Raw genomic sequence first — 24,262 nt, 5'->3', positions numbered from 1 at the left:
TAAGCGGATCTGATTTTCCTAATTCGCCTCTTAAACAACTTATTGATTAGCTGGCCAGAAAACAATAAATATGTAATTTTCAGTATATATGTATATATACGTTTGTAGATTTCGTGCTAGTCCTTTTTTTTTTCTTTCTTTGTACATATTTTACTTATATAAATCTTTCTCGTTTGTCCCGCGGATTAGGACATTAATTTGACAATATGATAATTTTCATCCCGTAAGTCATTTCAGTGCTTTATATAATTTTTTAATCTGACCTTGCATCCACTTTGTGGATCCGCCACATTTAGGTATCTGGTATTGTTGGAACTCAGCGCTCTCTCTCTCTCTCTCTCTCTCTCTCTCTCTCTCTCTCTCTCTCTCTCATAGATAGAGAGATAAACATATTGTTTGTATTCTCCGTAACATGCTCATGTTTCCGCGAAAGGTCCTTGATTGGAAATAACTCATCAACTATCCTATATACGTCTCCGCATTGGATACCTAATAGTACAAGTAGGCAGCCCCGGAATACCGTGTACGGTATGTTTGAATTTTAAAATCTCCACGCATGCCCAAAGGGATGTTTTCGTCCATATTTGTTTACCTTTTGGAAGGCAAGTCGCACTTGTGAGTCAACCTATTCTAATTCAGCAGGACATAACAAATTATTAGAAGTATGACATTTAAAATGGATTAAAACAACTTTACGGATTACATTCATATTTTAAGACAAGACTTGGTCAATCGCATCGAAATAATCAACAGCTTTTGCTTAAGCCTGAGCACATGTCAGCATTTCATCAAAGGTGAAGCTTCGTCCGATCATTGACTCTGAGAGAGCCTTTGTCGTCATCATCTCATTGATCCATTGAAATTGATTTGATTGCCGAGGAGAGCATACGAATAATTGTCACAATGGGGAACACGTCGTCTTCTCGTAACAGACATATTTCTGGAGACGAAACGGGACCCTCTCTTACCGCTGGCAAATTTCTCTCCGACTCCAGTTCCAGCCAGGATAACTATGAGGCCCTTCTTAGATCTGGATTCAGGGTGATTCTTTTGGCATTGCTTCTTTTTTCACTTCTATCAAGATATTGTTTTTTTTACAGTTGATGCCAGAAATATAAACAATGATATCTTCAAGGTCACATGAATAAATTTGTTTTCATTAGTGTTACAAGTTTGTTTACATTGCTCCAGTGATACAGGATTATGTTTACTAAGATTGGCGACAATATGTTTTTAGTTTTATGTGAATGAACAGATGTCTTTGGTTCTGAGAAGATTGAAACAAGGGAACGGGTAATTTTGTCTATATAAATAATGTTAGTAGGGGTCTATACCATACCACCCCCTAATAAACAAAAAGAAGGAATGAAAAACAAATTTTTATTTAAAACTTTAATTCAAAATAAGTTTAAAATTCTGCTTTTATCATCACCCACCCCAAAGTTTCTGATCCAGCAATTCCAATACTTATACCATTGATTTATCATCTTTAAAAAATCCTCATAATTATTATTACAGACAAAATTACTGGCTCCTGTGATTGAAAACACCAGGGTTGTCACTAACGCAAGAATCTGCGTCATAGACGCAGAAAATTCATTCGGAAGCAAGTTTGTCTGATATGGCGAGTCCCGCAGACGCGTCACAGACTCCGAGTAAACTTCGTAATTTTACTTAGAAGCCCTGATATTGTGTATTAATTAAAACTCATAGTAGGAAAAAATCTAGGTAAAACGTTGCGCTTTAGTGAACCGAGATAATACCACGGAGTTCACAGTGTCCCAATCCGACTTGTGTGTTTAGTGTCAGTCAATTAGGTGTGAATTAGAATATACTAAAAAGATAATTAGATAAGATGCAAAATGAACATTTTGCCACTGGCAGTTATTTATTTTTATTTAAAAACTTGCATCCCAAATAAATTTTCTGTGTCTAGGATGCAGATTCTTGCGTTAGCTGAAAGCTCAAATGAGCTTTTCGATCGCCAGTTGTCCATCTGTCTGTAAACTTTTTACATTTTTGACTTCTTCTCCAGAACCACTGGTCCAGTTATAACCAAACTTGGCCAAAAGCATCCTTGGGTGAAGGACAGAAATGTTTACATGAAAGCTTCCTGACAGTCCAGATTCAATTTTGTAAAAATTATGGCCCCCAAGAGAAGGTTGGGACCACAATAGGGATCAAAGTTTTACATCCGAATATATTGGAAAAATCTTTAAATTTGAGCCAAGGTGACTCAGGTGAGCGATGTGGCCCATGGGCCTCTTGATTCACCATGTTTTGATTTAGGAAGCTGAAATTGGTATGTTCTTTACTACTGTATATTTACTTGAGTGATTTTTATGGGACTTTGTGCCAAAGGTAGTTTCCATATTTTTACCTACAATGCCTTAACTTAGGAATCTAAAATACTGAATGAGTAGAGACACATTTGGTTTCACTTTCATTACAGTTGAATTTTAATGAAAATTGTAAAACTTGGCCTCATTGTAGACAGAATTGATTCTTGTACTATTTTCTGTAATTTTTGGTGTTTTTGTTGTTGGTTTTTTTGTTTTTTGGATATATTATTATTGTATGTTATCTATTTGATATAAGGACATGTACGCAACATTTCTGACATTTTCTCTAAAATTATTTTTTCATCTCCGCGATATGATTAGTTTTTGTATGATTTTCCAAAATGGGTTTAAATTTTATCTTGTAATGATATTAACATTCTTTGTATATCCGCCTGGGTAGCTCAGTGGTTAGGTCACCTAACTAGTAAATAGTTATTTAGTCAAAAAATGTAGTTTTAGTAGAAAACAATCTGAAAAAATTTAAAAAAAACCTGAATGACTGGAACCCGTGATCTACAGTTTAGCAGTCTTAACCTACTGCGCTTCTCAGCTAGGCAGTGAGATTAGAAATAAATAAACAAATATTGCTGATATTTATATTTCCATTCATGTTTTAAAAGGAAGTCATCCACTATGACGATGTAGAGTACCTCCTTTAAAAAATGCAAAAAGTGATACAACTGAGATTTCAAAACTGGACATTGTCCCAGCAATATGTATAGACTTATCAAATTCTATTCTCCTATTTCATCATTTATTTTTATTACCGGTATGTATAAACTTATACACGCTGAACACTGCGCAAACAATTTGACTGGTGGGGAACATGTATTGTTATGCAATACTTAAAAAGAATGCTTGTTTTTCATGTATCTTTAAGTCAAAGACACTGCTCTAGCATGGAATCATTTTAAAGGAGATATCACATGAGACAAGTATGTGTATAAGGCCACTGATAAAATATGTTGTGTTTCCGCTAACCCGACCGACCCTAAATTATAGCCCCGACCCTAGAATTTTTTTCCGCTAATTTGAAAAAAAAAATTCGTCATTTTTCCGGAAAAAATATATTCTCGGTTCTTGGTTTTCTTTTTAGTTAGACATTGAGATGAAGTCATTCAAACGCTTTAACGATGTACAAAATTGCATGGTATTGTGTCAAGCGTTTAAACAACATTGATAATGTTTGTAACTAACAGCATGGCATGATGGTTGACCTAGTACTGTACCTTCATGCTTGCCTCACGCAACGGTGCTTTGACAATTGAAGTTAACAGACAGCCGAAAGACTTTGCCAAGTGTCATGTTTCCATAGAAGATTTTCTTTTGTTCAAATTGCCAACTCCTATGGGGTTTTTATGGAGGTCATGATGCAGAGTGACAGACATTATATAGTGCACTTGAATGTCCAGTCTATCAAATTTGTATGCACATCCATGGTTTCTTCTGCACTGTTCTAACTGAATACACTATGAAAAATGCCACAAATAAAGCAGTGAACGCATCCGAGTTGTTGATGGCTGTTGGGGGGGGGGGGGGGGGATGTGCAGACTTTTTTTTTAAAATAAAAATTTATGTCCGGTAAAAAGTGTTAGCTGGAAGAGAGTTGGATCCCATTAGGATAAGTGGGATCTGCCCAGACTGTCTTCCTAACCTTGTTCCATTTAGATTGTGAAAGTACATTCAGAAATGAATTAATAAACTTAAAATATGTTAATGATGTTGATATTTTGGTGATTTTTTAATATTTTTTTTCAAAATCATCATATTATTTTCCTGTCAAACATATCCAATAGTAGTATTCCCATGACAACCAATCTAAATGTAGAAACAATATAGCTGGTACTTGTATAGCATAGGGGCATAAAGGAGTTAACTTTAATTTGTGTTTTATGCTATGTTTCATTGAAAAATATTGTTTCTTCTAAAACATCTGGAAATAATCCTCAGCCAATAACAGGTGAAATGCTAAGATTGAAAGTTTACTTGCAATGCAATTTAAGCAAAATTTTATATTGAAAGTATAACATTCAATAGATCATTGAACTTGTTAGAGTTTACAATGTTTTCTTATACTTTGAAAAAATAAAATTAAAAAAAAAAATAAAATTTATTTCCTACCTACCTACCCTATTTTTTTCTGGAACGTTAGCGGAAACTCAACAATTTTTGTCGTTGGCCTAACTGACATCTCATTCTTTTTATTGATACAGAGACAGAGGGCTGCAACAACCCAGAGCCAGGGTGACACCTCCATCATTAAAACAAAACTTCTTCCAACTGTCTTCAAGTGGGAAGGGGGTGGCAAAGATGTTTTTATAACAGGTTCATTTAATAACTGGCAGGCCAAAATACCATTGGTTAAAAGGTAGGTATATAGCATTTGAAATGTAAAAACTGCAAATATTCTATAGTAAATAAATATGTTGTATGAATACTTTTTCAGTTTTGTATTTTAACAGAAATGTTCTACACCTATAAGGTTTTCATTTCCAAATTGATGCATTCATTATTACTAGAAATATGATAGACAAAGGGCTATTTTAAATTGAGGCCAAGGAATTATGGTAAATTTGTCTGTATTGATGAGTTGAAATTTTCACTTTCACTCAGAAATTTTTTCAACCGAGTCATTCAGATGACCTGTTGTTATCTATTTTTGTCCACTGTCAGCCATAAACTTTTGAAAATTTTCAGCTTCTTCTCTAGAGTGATTGAACCAATTTCAGCTAGTTTGGGTATATAACATCTAAGGGTCAAGAGGAACAAAACTGTAGAATTTCATGATAGATCTGCCTTCCTAGGGCCTGAGGGATGTTGTCAAAACCATCAACATGTAATCTTCAAAAACCTTCTTCTTTACTCCCGGACATCAAGCAGTCAAATTATTGGCATGCTTATGATAAGCAATGGGCCCTTTACCAAAACTATGAAATTTATGGCCCCTAGATGCCCCAGGATGGAGGATTGAAAATGCATTATACCTTAGAAAATATTCTTATTTACTTCTGGACATTAAGCAGTGAAACTGTTTACATGGTTTATAATGATCAATTAGCTAAACTGTGAAATTTATGACCTCAGGGTTCATGCCCCAGGGTAGAGTTAAGTTGGTCATGTTTTAAAAATACTTAGAAAATCTTCTTTACTACTGGACATCACAGAGACAAACTGTATGATTATAATGGGCCTCTAACTCTCTATGAAAATTGTGAAATTCATGACCCCGGGGTTTAGGCACCAGGGTGGGGCTAGATTGGTCATATATATATTATGTATTGAAATTGCAATAGAAAATATTTACAAATTACCACTGGACATCAAGTAGAGAAACTGTGTATATAAATATAATGAGCAATGTGAAATTTATGACTCCTGTGTTCTAGATTTAGGTCACAGGGTTGGGCTTAGTTAATCATATGCTAAAATTTCAGTATAATTTAGAAAATCTTTCCTCCAGGAAATCAAGTAGGCAAACTATTTACATGATTGTAATGAACAATGTGAAATTGATGACCCCTGGGTTCAGAGGAGAGGTACCAGGGTTGGGTTTAGTTGATCAAATGTTGAAAATTCAGTACGTTATAGAAAATCTTATTTACTTCAGGACATCAAGCAGGTAAACTGTTTACATGATTATGATAAACAATGTGAAATTTATCAATTATGGCCCCAGGTTTCAGGTACCTGGGTATGGCTTAATTGATCTTATAGTGAAAATGAAGTATATTTTAGAAGATGTTATTTACTTCAGGTCTAAGTTCTGGACATTAAGCAGACCAACTGTTTGCATGATTCAAATGAGAAGTGAACTCTCTTTGAAAATTAAGAATCGTTCTATCTGGGTTCAGGCCACAAGTGGGGCTAAGTTCATTATATATTGAAGATACATGATGTTTAAAAATTGTCTTTACTTCTGGACATCTAACTAGCAGTCAAACTGTTTGTATGATTATAATATTGAGTTTGTAATGGTCAAACCGTTTGTATGATTATAATATTGAGTTTGTAATGAGCCCTCTTCATTCTACCAAACCTCTGAAATCCATGGAACTAGGATTAAGGCACAGAGTGATGTTGAAAATACATAATATTTCATTAAAAATCTTCTGTGTTTCTGGACAACCAGTAGTACAACTGTTTGCAATATTATAATGAGCAACTGGCCTTCTACCAAAATAGTGAAATTCATGTCCCTTGATTAAGAAGTAACTTCTGGTGAAATTCATGTCCCTTGATTAAGAAGTAACTTCTGGTGAAATTCATGTCCCTTGATTAAGGAGAAACTTCTGGTGAAATTCATGTCCCTTGATTAAGGAGAAACTTCTGGTGAAATTCATGTCCCTTATTTAAGGAGAAACTTCTGGTCCCAGGATAGGACTGCACTGATCATATGTCAACAAATGCATTAAGTTCTTTTTTAAATGTCCTCTTTATTCCTTTACATCAAGTATACAAACTATGTGCATCTTTATGAGCTAAATGTATACTAGATATTCAGGTTTATAGAATTGCATTTCACTCTGTGATAAAACTTACTCTCCTGTAAAAGAATTGTAAATTACCAATTGTGCATGATAGTTATATATACCAATATATATCTATCATCAAGTACAAAGTATAAAAATAGTTATATATACCAATGTATATCTATCATCAAGTACAAAGTATAAAAATAGTTATATATACCAATGTATATCTATCATCAAGTACAAAGTATAAAAATAGTTATATATACCAATGTATATCTATCATCAAGTACAAAGTATAAAAATAGTTATATATACCAATGTATATCTATCATCAAGTACAAAGTATAAAAATAGTTATATATACCAATGTATATCTATCATCAAGTACAAAGTATAAAAATAGTTATATATACCAATGTATATCTATCATCAAGTACAAAGTATAAAAATAGTTATATATACCAATGTATATCTATCATCAAGTACAAAGTATAAAAATAGTTATATACACCAACGTATATCTATCATCAAGTACAAAGTATAAAGATAGAGAAGCATTAAAAACACACAGGTAACACAATGAATCATTAAGGTAGTACTCTACATCGTCATAATGGCTGACTTCCTTTAAAAACATGGATGAAAAAATCGATATCAGCAATATTTGACTTTTCCTTTTCTATTTAAATACCTAGCCGAGTAGCTCAGTAGGTTAGAATACCGAATGCTGAACTGTAGGTCGCGGGTTCGAGTCCAGCAGGGGTTTTAAATTTTTTTCAGATTACCTTCTACTAGAACTGTATTTTTTGACAAAATAAAGTAAATTTGAAATTTTTCAACTTCAAAATATTGTTGTACATATCCTCCACTTTTCATCTACATTAAATTTCTTTGGTGTAGCATACCTCCTTAAGGCCAAAAAATGTGCAAAGCAGCATATTCAGGTGAGCATTGAGGTTCATGAGTCTCTTGTATGAATGTAAAATTTGATATTTTATTTCTCTAATATGATTTTAAAAAAATTATTAACCAGTAATATTGCAAATTATCACAATCAATAAAGGCCCTTATAATCAGACAGCTGCTTTTTAGGCCAAAAATGAATTATTTGTTTCCTATTTCACTCTGAAAAAAAAAATTTGGTACATGTACTAAGAATAGGTAGGTAAAACATTTTATTTTATTGAAATATTTTCTTTTCGTTATGCAACATTTCTAGCATTGTTTAAGTTCGTTAACACAAACATTGAATCTGCCCCACCTTGAATGACTCGGACTACAATAAAGGTCTACAATGTTAACAACAACCGTTAACCTTAATTTGCAAGGATAGCGACAGGAATGCAACACGATTTTAGCAACTTTTGCTCTGGTGCTTTATTTAGTTAAAAGCACAACAGCACGCGTCATAATGTGTCCCATCTGATTTCTGGTAACCACCCCCACCCCCCTTAATTGCCATAATCCACCCTGAAACATCCACAAAATCAAGAAAAGAATAGATCACTGTGAGGACCATGTGACCTCACATCATTTGCTGCTAAAATATCATGGTTGAATTTTATAAGTGATTTTATATAAAATATATACATGTATATAAAATGTCTTACCAGTATCTATGAATTCAGCGTCTTCGTTAATTTTGTATAAACTTGTAATAGTTTAGTAGTAATCGATTTTTAAATGAATGTAAAGTTAGTTAAGGACTGAAAATTTTGAAATACAAAGGGAGGTTGTAGATAAAACTGCCGACACCGAAGTTGAGCAGGATACTTTGATGTCTCCTAATTTTTTTGTTAACATGGCCGTCATATTCATTGAAGTGTCATGTGGGGAATAGATGTCATCATATTTTTATATCATATATGCTTGTTTATTCAAAATCTTCGTTTTTGATACCTATATGTATACATTATGCATACTTTTCAAACATTTTGGAGATCAATAATAGTCAAAACAAAAATTGGAAGTTTAAGCGTGAAAAGGGGGAAAAAATCTAGTTTGTTAAAAATTCTGGATTTTTATTTCATGTATATTTATTATATACCCATCAAAGTATCGTTCTTTGATACTGTGGATTTCACAGCGTGTGATCCGGTCTTCCGGATCACCACCCTGTGGTTTTCTTATTCCGTATCAGTATCCTCTGAAACTGATAACGTCACATAGCTGCAATAATGTAGCCCTATCCAATTTTTTTTTTATTCTGACGTTTTCGGGATCCCTAAAAAAAAAAAAAAAAAAAAAAAAAAAAAAAAAAAAAAATCAGAGAGGGCTACATTATTGCAGCTAACGTCACAATGCATCAACGCAATGTTTTTTACTTAAAATATTGGCCGCGTCACAAACAAAACTGCACACAAATATCTGTATTTTTCATAATTTGGATTACATTTAGTATCATATAAATGTGGATTTAAAATGCATAGGGGGTTTATAATAAATTTATCATTACTACAGTAACTTGATCCGAAGAGTTGGCTCATGTCTCGTTGACAGGCGCGGATCATCAGATCAAACTCGACGCTTCACATCTCGTGTGATCTGATGATCCGCGCCTGTCAACTCGACGTGATCCGACTTTTCGGATCAAGTTACTGTAGTAATAATATATATATATCATCAATAAAATATTAAGGGTTGGCTAGGGTCGGGAAACCGGAAACACACATATTTTGGCCTTATAATTTTCATTTCACTGTAATCATAGTGTACAGCAACTATGATTAAAAGAAGCTGCAAAAGTGCTTAGTATAATGAATTTAATCAATAGACATATATGCAAGGAATCCAATTAGCAGGGTTTAATCATGTGAATTACAGATTATCTTATTTCATAGAGAACATATTTCTTATCAAAGATAATAGAAGTTTTACACTTTGAAATTTTGACAGTAAGTCAGTTCAGAAATATTTACACGTTTACATAAGCTCTTAGCATAAAATTAAATGCATATTTTGCTTTTCATAGCAGTCATGATGGTGAATTTCTCACCATAATTGATCTTCCGGAAGGGGAATACCAATATAGATTTTGTGTTGATGGCAACGTGTGTGTAGACCCCAATGAGGTAATAGTTAGACAGTTGATACTGACACAGTATGTTGCTTGCAAGAGGCTATGTCATATTTGATAAATGTTCCACCAATTCTGTTAACAAATTTAGTGTATGTTGTGGTTATTTTTACACAGCAACCAATGTACTGAGGGGGAAAAATGATTGCCGATGAAGTTGAAGGAACATTTATCAAGTAGAACACCTTTTAGGCTTATGCATGCTTGTTCTTTATTAGTGGACTAATTAAAGTTGAAACATTTTCAGTCATGGCGATTTTACTACCATTGTTGATTTACCGGAGGGCGAACATCAGTATAAGTTTTTTGTTGACGGGCAGTGGGTGCACAAAACAGAAGAGGTATGTCGCTTCACCGTGAGTGATGTAATGTGTAGTATAGAGGGGACATGGATATGGAAGACCTTATCAGTAAACTCCAGGGATTGTTAAGGATATTGGGGTTATTCCATATGAGAGTCCATTTGACAGAATCGGGCTTTGTAAAGAAGTTGAACATTACCAGCATGAAAGTTCTAAATAAAAATCGGTCAGGGATGAAATTCTGTAAACTGTAGAAGACTTAATAAATCTTTGTACATGCAGAATAAGATGGAAAATTTTGTATCCATCATATCATCAAACACAGTAGGTACTCCATATTTTTTAATGATTCCCTTTTGTTTTTAATTTTCTTTCATGATAGCTGTCCAGTCTCAGTGTGATGCAAGAGTAAAGTTTGAAATAGCATTAGAAGTGGTGATCAGATTCTGCTCAATAGCAACTGTTCTACATTACCAGTGCATGGTGGCCATGCACATAATATATAAGCATATCCATACTTTTGTATTCTACGTATCCTTCGTTGACCTTTCCTCACAAAGTAATCGGCAAATTTAGCATCTGCTACATGTAGCTTACAGGATCCATGGAATGACACATTGAGATCCCCTCTCTGCCATTTCCCCATCATGTGAGCTTTGTTCTGACAATTCCCACTTGATTTCCCGTGCACATAATCCTTGCTACATGTATATTTGTTGAAAGCAGGGCTTAATTTTCTGTGACTAGAAGGCTAAGCATTTGAATACTCATGAGTTTGTAATTCAGACTAGAATATGATCAGTTTAGATTATTGTCATTTGTTTCGATTGTGTGGTGCAACTAGATGTATGTCTATGCAAAGCGTTAAAGCGGTTCTTGGCAGATTTTATCTTTGAATTATCTCCCTTTTGTGCACCAAAGGTAGACCCACTGTGTATTATGAAAAATTTTAATGATGCTACACGTATTTCATTTTAATCAGAGAATATGGTTTAATTTAACAAGTGAATAATTGATTTTGAAAATTTTAGCTTATAACAAAGTTCAACAAGTTTCTAATGATAATGTAAGAATTACAATACAGATTCATTTATATACATATGTTTACCAACTTCAGTCCACAACCAGAATCAAAAGTAAACAGAAGCAATTTTATTCTTGTTGATCAAACTTTTATCTGGTGGCACAACATTATAAATGCGTGTGAATATGTTCTTGCTAAATACTTGTTTGTTGGATACCTGGATATGTTTCATCATAATTTGGTATAATTGCTAACTTTCTGTGGTGATGGTCACCTTCTGCTTCTAATCATGTAAATATGGTTCAAATTAACTACACAGCAAGCCTTCAATTTATTTTACCTGTACTAATTTCAATCATGTATCTATCAACAAACTGTATTTCTGATTTGTCCATATAGTTACACTTGCTACAATGAATGCTGTGCAGTATTTGTCTGTAAAAGTGATGAAGTTTCACTGCCTGTGTGGCTATATACCTAGGGGCCACTCTTTATCCATTGTTGGTGTGAGTGAAATCGCACTGATACTAGGATGAAATTCCACTGTCACATCTTTTGTGATACAAGTGTGGAGGTACAATTTATTAAATGGAGATGAAATACTGATGGATTTCAAGATCACATCCAAGGTCATACCTGATATCAATTTGTTCTTTGATATCAATATTATATTCAAAAATGTCTGTTTCATGAGTGGCACATGTATATTAAAACAAACAGCTTTTGTAAACATTAAGTCCATTTGTATGAAAGTACATGTATATATTTGGATGTGCAGGCACAATACATGTATCTTTATATGAGCTTTAAAGAATGGGTGAATTGAATAAGATGTGTGTGCGTATAGTGCATTGATTCATGGTCATGCTGTGGTATGCAGTATATTACAAAGCTGGAAGATGGCATACATGAATGGAAGGTTAAAGTTTGGCTGCATACCATTTTCTAATGATATTCTTATTTCATATATGGGTGAAAGTCATTGATATTGAAACAGAAATTTATTTTCAAGAAAGTTCTTGACATTCAAGCAAGCAATGTAATATCATGGTAGAGAGTATTTAATGAGCATTGCAAACCCTTGATATGTCATTTGATTGATGATGTTTTACTTTTATTACATTAGCCCACTGTTACCAATGACAAAGGCACTCAGAACAATGTTATTTCTGTGAAGAAATCAGACTTTGAGGTGTTTGAGGCACTCGCCCTAGATAGTTTGAACACCAACAGCAACAAAAAAGGATGTAAGTCAAATTTTAAATACATTATGTAAAACGTGACCATTGTACAAGTTCAATTATTTGTGAATTTGGCAAATCTGTTTCAGTACTAAACTACTACATTAGTACTAAACTACTACATGTAGTTGCAATATACATGTGAAAATTACCAGAAAGTTACTGTTGAGAGTTTAAACACAAAATACATCAGAGCAAACAAATTTGAATGAGCAATTTAAGACATGTATATATTGTATAGCAGGTTATAATCACGGTCGAAAAAGATCAATATTTTCTTATCTTGAAGTAAATCGTGGTAGTATGAATTTGCGGAAAGGAAACAAAATTATACGAAAATGATTTTCAGATGCTATTTTAATGTTATTTAAGTTGTTGTGGATTAGATAATGTAAATGTGGATCGGAGGCTCTATTTCATAAAGGAAAAACGTTCACAGCAGATTTTGCACTTGACAAACTTTCAACACAAATGGACATGATAAAACAATCTTTAGTCACAGCTGGACTAGATTCGAGACTGAATGTATTGTGTAAATACACGTATATTATTTTGATAAACTTGATGACCATTGTGTGACATCTCTACTGATGACCATTGTGCGACATCTCTACTGATGACCATTGTGCGACATCTCTACTGATGACCATTGTGCGACATCTCTACTGATGACCATTGTGTGACCTCTCTACTGATGACCATTGTGTGACATCTCTACTGATGACCATTGTGCGACATCTCTACTGATGACCATTGTGTGACCTCTCTACTGATGACCATTGTGTGACCTCTCTACTGATGACCATTGTGTGACCTTTCTACTGATCTGTGTTGAACTGTATGTTATTCATCTTCTCAATTAAGAGTAAAATAATCACACACCCATGCACAATATCCGTACAAAGTCAAGACAATTTACAACTCCGTTAATTTAATTATTCTCCTAACCCCCTCCTTATATTCATGTGTGATAAATAATATTATTTCAAAAGACTTTTAAGTCTTTCACCACTTTTCTTTGGCTATATCATATATTTGAATATATCATTCAAAACTTTATTAACAAATCTTAAATGTGAAATGATGTTAACTCGTTTGTTGTTTATTCATTTACACAAAGTGAATATAGTTAAGTGTAAATGCATAAACAACAAACGAGTTAACATCATTTCACATGCTATGTGTAGTGCAATTACGTGGAAATACTTACGTAAATGACAAAGGAAGAGTCATTCATCAAGAGAATAATTTTTCTCACATCATCACCAGTGAGAGATCGACTTTACCCATGTGAGACAGCCATGTGAGATTTTTCTGTCTCACACTGCTGAGACGTCAGTTGATTGTGACATCATATATTTTCTATGATTTACGTTACACGGTGAAGATTTACGTTACAAGGTGAAGTAAAAATAATTTGCATTGTTATCTTTAAATTTTAATGTAGTATAGCTTTCTGATGGACAACCTTGGGTTATTTAGTGTAAACCATTTTCGGGTATGCTCTTTCTGCCTATCTAATTAGTTTTTGTATCGAAATTCAAATGACGATTTTGATAATTTAGAATTTTCTCAAAGCTCTTAAATTTATACATTAAACTTTAGGTAAAATATGAGAAAAATAATCCTGCATTATTTACTCGTGTGAGATAGGGAAATTTCACCTCTGGAACAAGATTCGCTGTCTAGGACTCAGCAAAGCCTCATCCTAGACTGCTAATCTTGCCCCCTCGGTGGAATTTCCCTATCCCACACTCGTACTAATGAAGGATTCTATTAGTATCGATCCTGGCTGTTACTGTTTTGGCTTTTGTGGTAGGCTTTTGATATTTGATATGTACCGGTAAGTGATCATCAAATGCATATGTTGGTTCAAAACATATACGCATTTAAGGAACGCGTACGTGTAACAACAACAGCACGCCGCGCCCCCACTTCCAAAGTAACGTGTAGATAAAAAAAATGATGATTGATAGAATTGCTTGAATAAAATAATTTAAAAGTATTGTGATTTTTATGCCCCCCTTTGAAAAAGAGGGGGCATATTGTTTTGCACCTGTCTGTAGACCATGTGTTGTCCGCTCAATATCTTGAGAACCATTCACTTGATGATAATGATATTTCATATGTGGATTAGTTATGAGTAGAAGAGGGTCTCTATTGTTTTTCAGGTCCAAAGGTCAAGGGTCAATCTACTCTGGACATAGGAATATAATGTCCGCTCAATATCTTGAGAACCCTTTGCTTGAAAGACATCAAACTTGGCACACTGGTACATCCTAAGGAGTAGATGACCCCTATTGATTTTGAGGTCATATGGTCAAAGGTCAAGGGTCAAACTGGGCATAGGAATATACTGACCATTCAATGTCTAGAGAACCCTTTGCTTGACAGACATCAAACTTGGTACGCCAGTACATCTTCAGAAGAAGATGACCCCCATTGATTTTAAGGTCAAGGGTCAAACTGGACATAGGAATATACTGTCCGTTAAATATCTCGAGAACCCTTTGCTTGACAGACATCAAACTTGGTACACTGATACGGCTTCAGGAGAAGACGACCACTATTGATTTTGAGGTCACATGGTCAAAGGTCAAGGGTCACAGTAGACAGGAATATACTGTACGTTCAATATTTTGAGAACCCTTCGCTTGACAGACATCAAACTTGGTACACTGGTACATCTTCAGGAGAAAATTACCCCTATTTATTTTGAGGTCACATGTTTAAAGGTCAAGGGTCAAACTGGACATAGGAATATACTGTCCGTTCAATATCTTGAGAACCCTTTGCTTGACAGACATCAAACGTGGTACACTGGTACGTCTTCAGGAGAAGACGACCTCTATTGATTTTCAGATCACATGGTCAAAGGTCAAGGGTCAAACTGGACATTGGAATATACTGTCCGCTCAATATCTTGAGAACCCTTTGCTTGACAGACATCAAACGTGGTACACTGGTACATCTTCAGGAGAAGATGACTACTAATTATTTAAAGGTCACATGGTCAAAAGTCAAGGGTCAAATTGGACATAGGAATATACTGTCCATTCAATATCTTGAGAACCCTTTGCTTGACAGACATCAAACTTGGTACACTGGTACATCTTCAGGAGTTGATGACCCCTATTGATTTTTAGGTCACATGGTCAATCCACTCTTGACATAGGAAGATATTGTCTGCTCAATATTTTGAATTGATGATACTACTCTCAATTAAATGATGTGTGTGTGTGTATAACCCTTTTCAATTTTGCACCATGGGGGGCATATGTGTTTTACAAACATCTCTTGTTACTATAGGTTTGATCATTTTTATTATTATTTTTTTTCGAAATGCACCCATGACAGTAGGCCTAGTTGTCAATGATACATAATCGTATCATAATTTAGGCCTATCTAACTTCTTCAAAAATAAATTTAATAATAATTGCACTGTTTATTTTAGAAAAGCAACAACGCTAATTACAGATGTTTACAGAAATGGCATTACCAAATAGTGTTTAGACAGTGATCCCATGTAAACATTAATTACTCGCAAATTTATCCAGATTTCATACTCGCTTTCCTCGCTACATTTGGGTCGCTATTTGTATGCACTGGTGGCTAAAAGATATAAGACTCGGGAAATTTGTCAACATCGAAATAAATGTTATCCATGGTAAATAAATTAGGCCCCTAAAACCCGAGTTTTTAAAAATATCTAACTTTACTTTTACAACAAGTTGATCGACGAAGGTCGCATATGATGTCACTGTACCACGTGACTACCTATCTAATTAACTAGGCTTTTTGAAATTGGGGCTTAGATTTAAGTCCGTATTATGGCTAATTATCGCAATACTTCAGCGAACGAACTATTACAATTAATTTCTATAAGCATAAGGAAGACAAAATGCATATAATTCTGTATACTTTGAAAACACGAGATGTGTCCTTTAAGGGGTTGCTAATGGTGTTAATTGTTAGTGTTAGTTTGGAAATAAAACTTGACCAAACAAAAAAAAACTTTACTCTTTTATTTATATGGAAATGCAATTACTGTAGGAGGTATTCTATCCATGTGCAGCTAACCGCAATTTTATTTTCATCAACTTTTAAAGAATTATTAAGTAAGTAAGTAAATTCAAATCAACACAAACTCTTTAGAGCTTTTTAACCAACTATCCTATATATCAAAAATAATTAAAGACACATTGCATGCATATACACATGAACAAAAGGAAAACAATGAGACATTTCATGCAAGAATATACAAATAAAAGGCATAAGATTTAGAGGAAGGATAAAAACACAGTTCGAGCAAGAGTGGGTGTCCCATAAAAGCAATAACAAAGGCTATCATAAACAGGAGTTTAGATAAATAGTGTTAAGAATTTATCCTACTCTTTATCTCTGCAAGGCAGAAATCACTAAGAAGATAAAGAAAACAAATGAATTATTCACTGCATATTGAATTTGTGGAACTTCTATTTCCGTGAATATAGCAAAAATTACCTCTGCGAGTTAATTTCTTGCAATACAGTATACACTAGTATGAAGTTCGGATTTTTTCAAGTAATGCTGTCAGTTGGTCTTTGTTCATTAAAGACTGTTTAATTCCAGATGATATCCCTGGTTCTCCGACAGGAGAGTACTGTCAGGATGTTCCCCCTAGGAAACCAGGAGAGAAACACAGCGGGCCACCAATACTACCTCCTCACCTACTTCAAGTGATACTAAACAAGGATACTCCTGCACATGTAAGTACTGTATTTCAGACTGTAGATTCCTAAACATACATGAGCAATTCATTGTCGTGTAATTTTGCAAGAGAAATTACTCATGAAATAGAATTACTCGCTTTTAATTTTCTGTTGCTAAAATACATACAAGAACTCTTGATTAACAGACGACACGTGAATTCATGTTTATGCGATTTGATGTACATACGAGTCATTTCGCCATATTAAGTACTTGCGTCAGATAAGGAATATACAGTTATACTCTTGGGTTTATTTTGTCTGAGACAAATTTGAGAATCAAGAATATGCTCTTGGGGTGAACTCTAAGGGTATACTTAAGTTGTATATGCATACACCTGATGTGAAGCTCAATCTTTTAGATCAAATGAAATTCTCTTGCAGTGATACATAAAGGTGACCTATTGCTATATTTGCCTATCTGTCATTATGTGCCATAAACTTTTGAATAATGGTAGTGTAGACTTCTAAGAACTACAAGACCAATTTTCCTCAATATTGTTGTGTTGCATTTTTGGGGGTAGTCCGTAGAGGAACAGAATTGTAAATCTTATGGTCCATGCTTGTTTTGGCCACAAGATGGGGTTAAAACCTCTAGCAGTAGTGCAACTATCTTCTTCACACCTGGGTATCTATCATAAAATCTACATGCATAGTCATAATGAGCATGAAAGGTTCAATCAATTTTGTGAATTTCATAGCCCCTGGATCAAGGGTTCAGACCCTAGGCCAGTGCTGTGTGTACAAGGATCATATAGAGAGATACATTAAAATCATATTTATTTTTGAACATTGGCACATAGACTTGTTGCATTGTTATATTGAGCATAGAGGCCTCTTCAAGGATTGATAATTCATAATATCTGAGTCAGGGGTTCAAACTCCAAGGAAAGACTATATGGATCATACAGAACCAAAGCCATTTGGCAAAATTGAGGTCCTCAGTGACAGTGAAGTTGGAAAAATTTGTCCAGGCCATATTATTGCTGTAGGGAGACCTCACAAGCTCATATTTGACATCAAAGTTGCTAATGAGCAAACAATTTGTCCTGGTCCCAAACTAAAAACAATAAAATAAAAATAGTGTGTACTGTCCCAGAACAAGACATTTGGCAAAGGCTGATGTTTCTGGTGAAAAACTAAGGTCAGTATTTGTTCCAAACCATGACTTTGTGATAGAAAATTATTAGAAAGCATGATTGACACAAAGATTTACCCCACACACATACTTAGAAGTTTGGCCAATGTCAGTCCTGTTCTTGTCAGCACAACTCCTCTGAAACCAATAAACAGAATTTCATGAAATTTTGTAGTTAATAAGGATAAACTATGTATATGTGCATATTCACAGGAAATTCTTATTCAATATTTTTGGAGGGGGGGGGGGTTGAAGTTTGGCCAAAATTAAATATTCTGCTGAAACAGTTTGTTATGCAACTCCTCTGAAACCACTGAACAGAATTTCATGTAACTTTGTATTTAATATGAACATACTATGTAGATGTGCATATTTATAGGAAATTCTGATTTGCTTTCTTTTTCTGTGAGTTATGCCCCTTCTCAACATAGAAGTATGGCTCCTGTGTTGATCATCTATATATTTAAAAAATGAATAAACATTGTAATGCCATTTCCATACTCCCAACATGCTGCCATTTAAATAAACATTTAGATGTAAAGGTAATTTGTTGCATTTTATGCATAGCATTGTCATTCATAATGTGTAGCATTGTCATTCATTGTGGGGTATGTGTTTATGTGAGTTGTTCATAATTTCTTTCATTTTTGTACACTCATCTTGAGATTGGACATATGGTATGGCACTGTCAGTCTATGTGTCCCGAGTAATGTTTTGAAGACTTTTTTGCCGTGGTGGTCTAGAGGTTAGAGCGTTTGCCCCGCATGCGGAAGGCCGGGGTTCGAATCCTGGCCGCGACAGACCTATGTCGTTAAAACAGGTAGTGACAGTTCCATTGTCAAATGCTCGACATCAGGTCTGAATGTCACGGGTCCTTGGAGATGACCTTAAAAACGGATGTCCCGTGTCTCAGTAGGTGTGGCACGCTAAAGAACCCTCACTACTCAATGAACGTAAGTGCCGAGTATAGGTCTAAATTTGAAGCCCTTCACCGGTCTTGGTGACGTCTCCATATGAGTGAAAAATTCTCGAGCGAGACGTTATACAAGATACAATCAATCAATCAATCAAGACTTTTTCTGCAACGGATGCATTTACAGAGTTTGGTCACAATTTTCCCCCTAAGAGTTAGTTTGCATTTCGACTGGATTGGTGCACCATGACTTACTTTAGGGATAAAAGTAGTCACAATCTTCCTCTCAGAGAAATATAGATTCGGTTTGCATTTCAGCTTAAACGGTGCACAGTGACCTACTTCAGGGCTAAAAGTAGTTCAAATGGTTTCCTCCTTTTTCTCATTATTTCTAACAAGCGTGTGATCTACCGTTTACAGTACTCTTGTTATTAAACTGTGTGCTGCGGAATATTAGAATTTAGCTTAGATATGTAGAACAGGAAAATAATTATAGATTCTGTAGTCCTTGGAGTTAGTGATACTTTTAACTAATACTCAGGTGACCAATAAGGCCTGTGGTTCTCTTGTTTATTAAAAGGTTTAACCATGCAAAATGTAAGAAGCAATATGATTGATCAATCATGACCTATTATTGCAGTGTGAACCAACTTTACTACCAGAGCCCAACCATGTGATGCTAAATCATTTGTATGCTTTATCTATAAAGGTTTGTATACTAACATATCATTTGATTCATTCAGACATCATTGTTTTTGAAAATCCTGTTGACTCTCTACTGAGTCAATATTTTTAAGATAATTGAATTTAGAAGAATGTTTTAATGGTTTAATGATGAAAGTTTTTGTTTATCTTTGTTTTACACATGATGACTTGTCGTTTTATTTCCTTTCCAGGATGGAGTTATGGTTCTTAGTGCCACACATAGATTTCGAAAGAAATATGTTACCACCTTGCTGTATAAACCTATATAGGACTTAAAAGACATATAGGCATATTTTATCAAATTATTGAGTAGATAGTGTTTTAACTTTATAATTTTTCCCTTCCATGCAATGACTGTATCATTTGACCACTGATTCAGAACAAGACATATAATGGAGGATTCTAGTCTTTCTGGTGTACATTTTTGTTTCCTTGTGTAATGTTTCAAATAGGTTTCAGTTAAAATATTGTTTGTTCCATCCTTTTGACCAACTTAGAAAACCTTCTGCAAATAATCAATACATTTTATTACAAATTCTCTTAATAAAATTATTTTTCCTTTGTTATAAAGAAAAACAAAATAATACTGGGATTTTTAGAATATTTGCACAAATGAGATTATTTTATATTGACATGGCCCTATTCTTAAGTTAAAAAGGAGAAACAATCAATATTTGAATTTAGACCATATCAGCAGGATTTTGTGTTGATTAGCCTGCTTGTCATTGTGCATAGAAACACTTCATTTAAATACCAAAAGACAGCATGAGGTAAAATTAAATTATTAGTAAAATGTTTGCAAAAGGCCACTTGGTCAGAGTTTCTTGAACATGTGGTATCATAGCTGTTGAATTTGGTATTATGCATCAGCTATTTCAATTCTTTAATTCCAAAATCATACTCATTTTTGAAAAATATAATTTCAAGATATACCGTGGTACATGTATTTTGAAGTACATTGTTGTAGTAAGTCGGTATGGACGTTTTCAATAAGAGACTGGGTAAATGTGTGAGATATACCAATATGATTTACTTTGAGGAGTTTTAGCTCACCTGAGCTTTTCTGATCACTGTTTGTTGTCTGTCCATATATGTCTGTAAACTTTTCACATTTTCATCTTCTCTAGAACCACAGAATCATGGCCTCTAGGGGTGGAGTGGGGCCGCAATAGGGGATCAAAATTTTATCAGTGAATATATAGGGGAAATCTTTAAAAATCTTCTTCTCAAGAACCACTGAGTCAGAAATGTTGAAATTTACATGAAAGCTTTCATGATATAGTGTAGATTCAATTTTTTAAAATCATGACCCCCAGGGGTAGGGTGGGGCTACAATCAGGAATAATGTTTTATATGCGGATATATAGGGAAAATGTTTAAAAATCCTCTCAAGAATGGCAGGATCATGAATAGTCATGTTAGTATGCAAGCGTCCTTAGTAGTGCAGATTCAAGTTTGTTTAAATTGTGGCCCTCTGAAGTAAATGGGGCCACAACAGGGGATCAAAGTTTAACATGGGAATATATATAGAAACCTCTTTAAAAATCTTGATCTCTAGAGCAGCAGGGTCATGATTAGTCATATTGATATGCAAGTATCTTTAGGTAGCTCAAATTCAGGTTTGTTCAATTCAGGGGTAGGGTGGGGCCACGATAGGAAATCAAAGTTTTTTATGGGAATAGACAGGAAATTAATTCAAACATTCTTTTCAAGAGTAGCAGGGCCACACTAATTTATGTCCAAATGCAAATGTTCCCAAGTTGTGTGGATTCCAAGTTTTTTTTATACCAGGGCTCTCATATTTTTTATATGTACATTTCTTTTGACAAGACCTTTTCATATGGTTCTAAAGTTTTTAACTTAAATGTACTCTTTCTCAAGTTAGGACTTCATCTTGTATGAACAGCTTTCTAACTTCAACAATCAACTGTGTGACCTTGACCTTGAAGTTTGACCTACTTTGAAAACAACCTATCAAATATCTCTGAACTATGTAAAGTAGGACTTTCTTAATTTGTATATAGATTCTTTATGGCAAGACCTTTCATTTCATACCATGATCCTTCCCTTCCAGAACAGCAAGGTCATGTTGAAACGTTTGGGCTAGGCTGGCCACAATATGGGGTCAAACTTTTTCATGGGAATAAAGATTGAAAAAAAAACTTTAATGAATCACAACAGCTGAACAATAGCAGGGCCACAGTGACTCAGGTGAGCGATGTGACCCATGGGTCTCATTTTGGGGGGTTGCATATTTTTGGTTTATATTTTGCATATAATGGATGCCCAATGCGATTTTTAAAATTTTAAATTTCAGACACATTAAATGATAAATTTACCAATTTTTCCTTCTGTTTTAGATTGCGAAGTTTTGGTACATTGTAATATTAAATAATATTCTAAACATAGGATGTGATAAAATTAAAATAAATGGACAATAAATTGTGATGTTGTTAAAAACCATAGGTGATCTCATCCTTGTTATGTGTTTTGTTGGTATATGTATGGGTTTTTTGAGACACAACTTGTCCGTATGTTGCCTGAAGTTAGGACATTGTTGTGCCAAATTGTTATTACTTAGGTAGTAAGTGAGAAAAGTATATATGTATATCAGTATTGTACTGTTGCAATCACCTACACTGTTGAAATAGAAGTTAACTCTGATGTATGATTTATTTTCGAAAGTCAGAAAATGAGTTACAGTGGTATTACCTTGTTTAACAATTTAGCATTCGATTTCCCTTTGGCAGCTGTGTCGAATGGTTTAGTTGTGAATGAAAGGGTTTTTCATCTTCTGTATTCAATATACAAATTTAGTAATTAGAATGAATTATTTTTGAAAGAAAAACTTTTTGTAAGCAATTTGTATGTCCTTGGTAAAACAGCTTGCTTCATGCTAATTTCGATTGTTCCAAATTTCTTACTCCTTCACTATTTTATGTATAATTCGCTAATAGTTCTAGACCGCATTTTTATGTTATGCAAGTTTGACTATGAAACTTAATGTGCTGGTTAAGGCTTTGATTTTTTTTTCCATTTTAACCATTCCTAAATAAAGTCTAAACATGTCATTATACAGGTTGTGAATTAAAACAAAGCTACGAGAATTACAAAAGAAAATCACAGCTTTGTGTATTATGTGATGTATGTATATCACTCAAACTTCTAAATTTTAGTAGGTTTTTACATGATATAAATTCTCAGGTGTGTTCACATTTTCAACATGAAGCACTCTCCTGACTACTGGGGAAATGATTTCTTGTGGCATAAGAATATGGCAGGACCAGAGTCCATTTTACAGTCAATTTAAACATGTAGGATTTTTCTTTCTCCAGCAGAGATGCATGGTGGATATGTGTGAAGGCAGTTTTTGTGTACCTAAGGTTCACAGTTTGATATTGAGGCTCTTGCATGCATATGTGGTTTTGTGAAGAATAAGTCTGGAACTGCCTATAAGGAGGGCATCAGGATGAATATTTGATGAATTGATGGGTAATGAATATCAGGTAATTGTGGACTTGACACATTAGGGGTGGTTTAAGAATGTAAGGTGGCAGATAATGATTTTAAAGAAGTTTTACTGATATTTTGTGGAATGTAATTTTTACATATACATGTAAATTGTATTTTCATGAAATGTATTTGATTTGCTGTAGATACTATTTTAAGATTAAGATGTTGCAATATGATATAAAGACAAATGTATCTTCAAGCTTCCTGCACATAATATGATTGATTTCATGAAATTAAATGTATCATCTATTTAAGAATTATGTCCTTTAACGCATATTTCAGATGGAGAAATTCTGCTCTTAAAATTAACAATGAAGTGTATCTCAAATGAAAATCTGTACATATATATGCATATTACATGATGACCGTTCTATCTTAAGTAACCCAATAAAGGACAGAAGTGATATGCTATTTTGCTGTGAGGTTTTTTTTATTGCAATTAATTGGTGTGTGCGCCATCCGTCTTACATTAACAATGGAATATTTATAAATTCCTGATAACTACATTCCAATTCTTTTTAAAATTTGGTATGAAGCAATTCTTAGACAAGGCTGACATAAAATGTAAATTTTAGGACTCCTGGGATCTTAGGGGTGGGGCAAAAATTGACCAATTTTCAAAAATCTTGTCTAGAACCACTTGTGTAAGAAAAACTAAATGCCTAGTGATGTAGAGCAGGGAGGCCTCTACCAAAATTGTAAGTTTCGTAATCCCTGGGGTAGAGGTTCTGACTCCAGGGTGGACCAAACTTTGTATTTAGTATTTATGTGTAAAACTTGAAAAACTC

The 24,262-nt window shown here is 34.1% G+C and overlaps 1 protein-coding gene across 3 annotated transcripts; it reads left to right on the top strand.

Annotated features, from left to right (window-relative positions):
* Positions 1-535: 535 nt before the first annotated feature.
* On the top strand, positions 536-23,885 carry LOC125650154 (5'-AMP-activated protein kinase subunit beta-2-like). Of its 3 annotated transcripts, none has more exons than XM_048878177.2 (7): positions 536-1,041; positions 4,556-4,710; positions 10,138-10,231; positions 12,343-12,463; positions 17,069-17,205; positions 19,897-19,965; positions 20,153-23,885. In XM_048878177.2, the coding sequence occupies exons 1-7, from the start codon at positions 904-906 to the stop codon at positions 20,228-20,230; spliced, it is 792 nt and encodes a 263-aa protein (XP_048734134.1). In that variant the 5' UTR covers positions 536-903; the 3' UTR covers positions 20,231-23,885. The 3 variants fall into 3 exon arrangements, with proteins under 3 accessions (XP_048734134.1, XP_048734133.1, XP_048734132.1); XM_048878176.2 differs by lacking the exon at positions 10,138-10,231 and adding an exon at positions 9,789-9,885; XM_048878175.2 differs by lacking the exon at positions 10,138-10,231 and adding an exon at positions 9,786-9,885.
* Positions 23,886-24,262: the final 377 nt, after the last annotated feature.

This window comes from Ostrea edulis, chromosome 5 (genome assembly GCF_947568905.1).
Source record: "Ostrea edulis chromosome 5, xbOstEdul1.1, whole genome shotgun sequence".
Classification (NCBI taxonomy): domain Eukaryota; kingdom Metazoa; phylum Mollusca; class Bivalvia; order Ostreida; family Ostreidae; genus Ostrea; species Ostrea edulis.
Note: the sequence above shows the minus strand (reverse complement) of the source record. Positions and strands in the feature narration are given on the sequence as shown.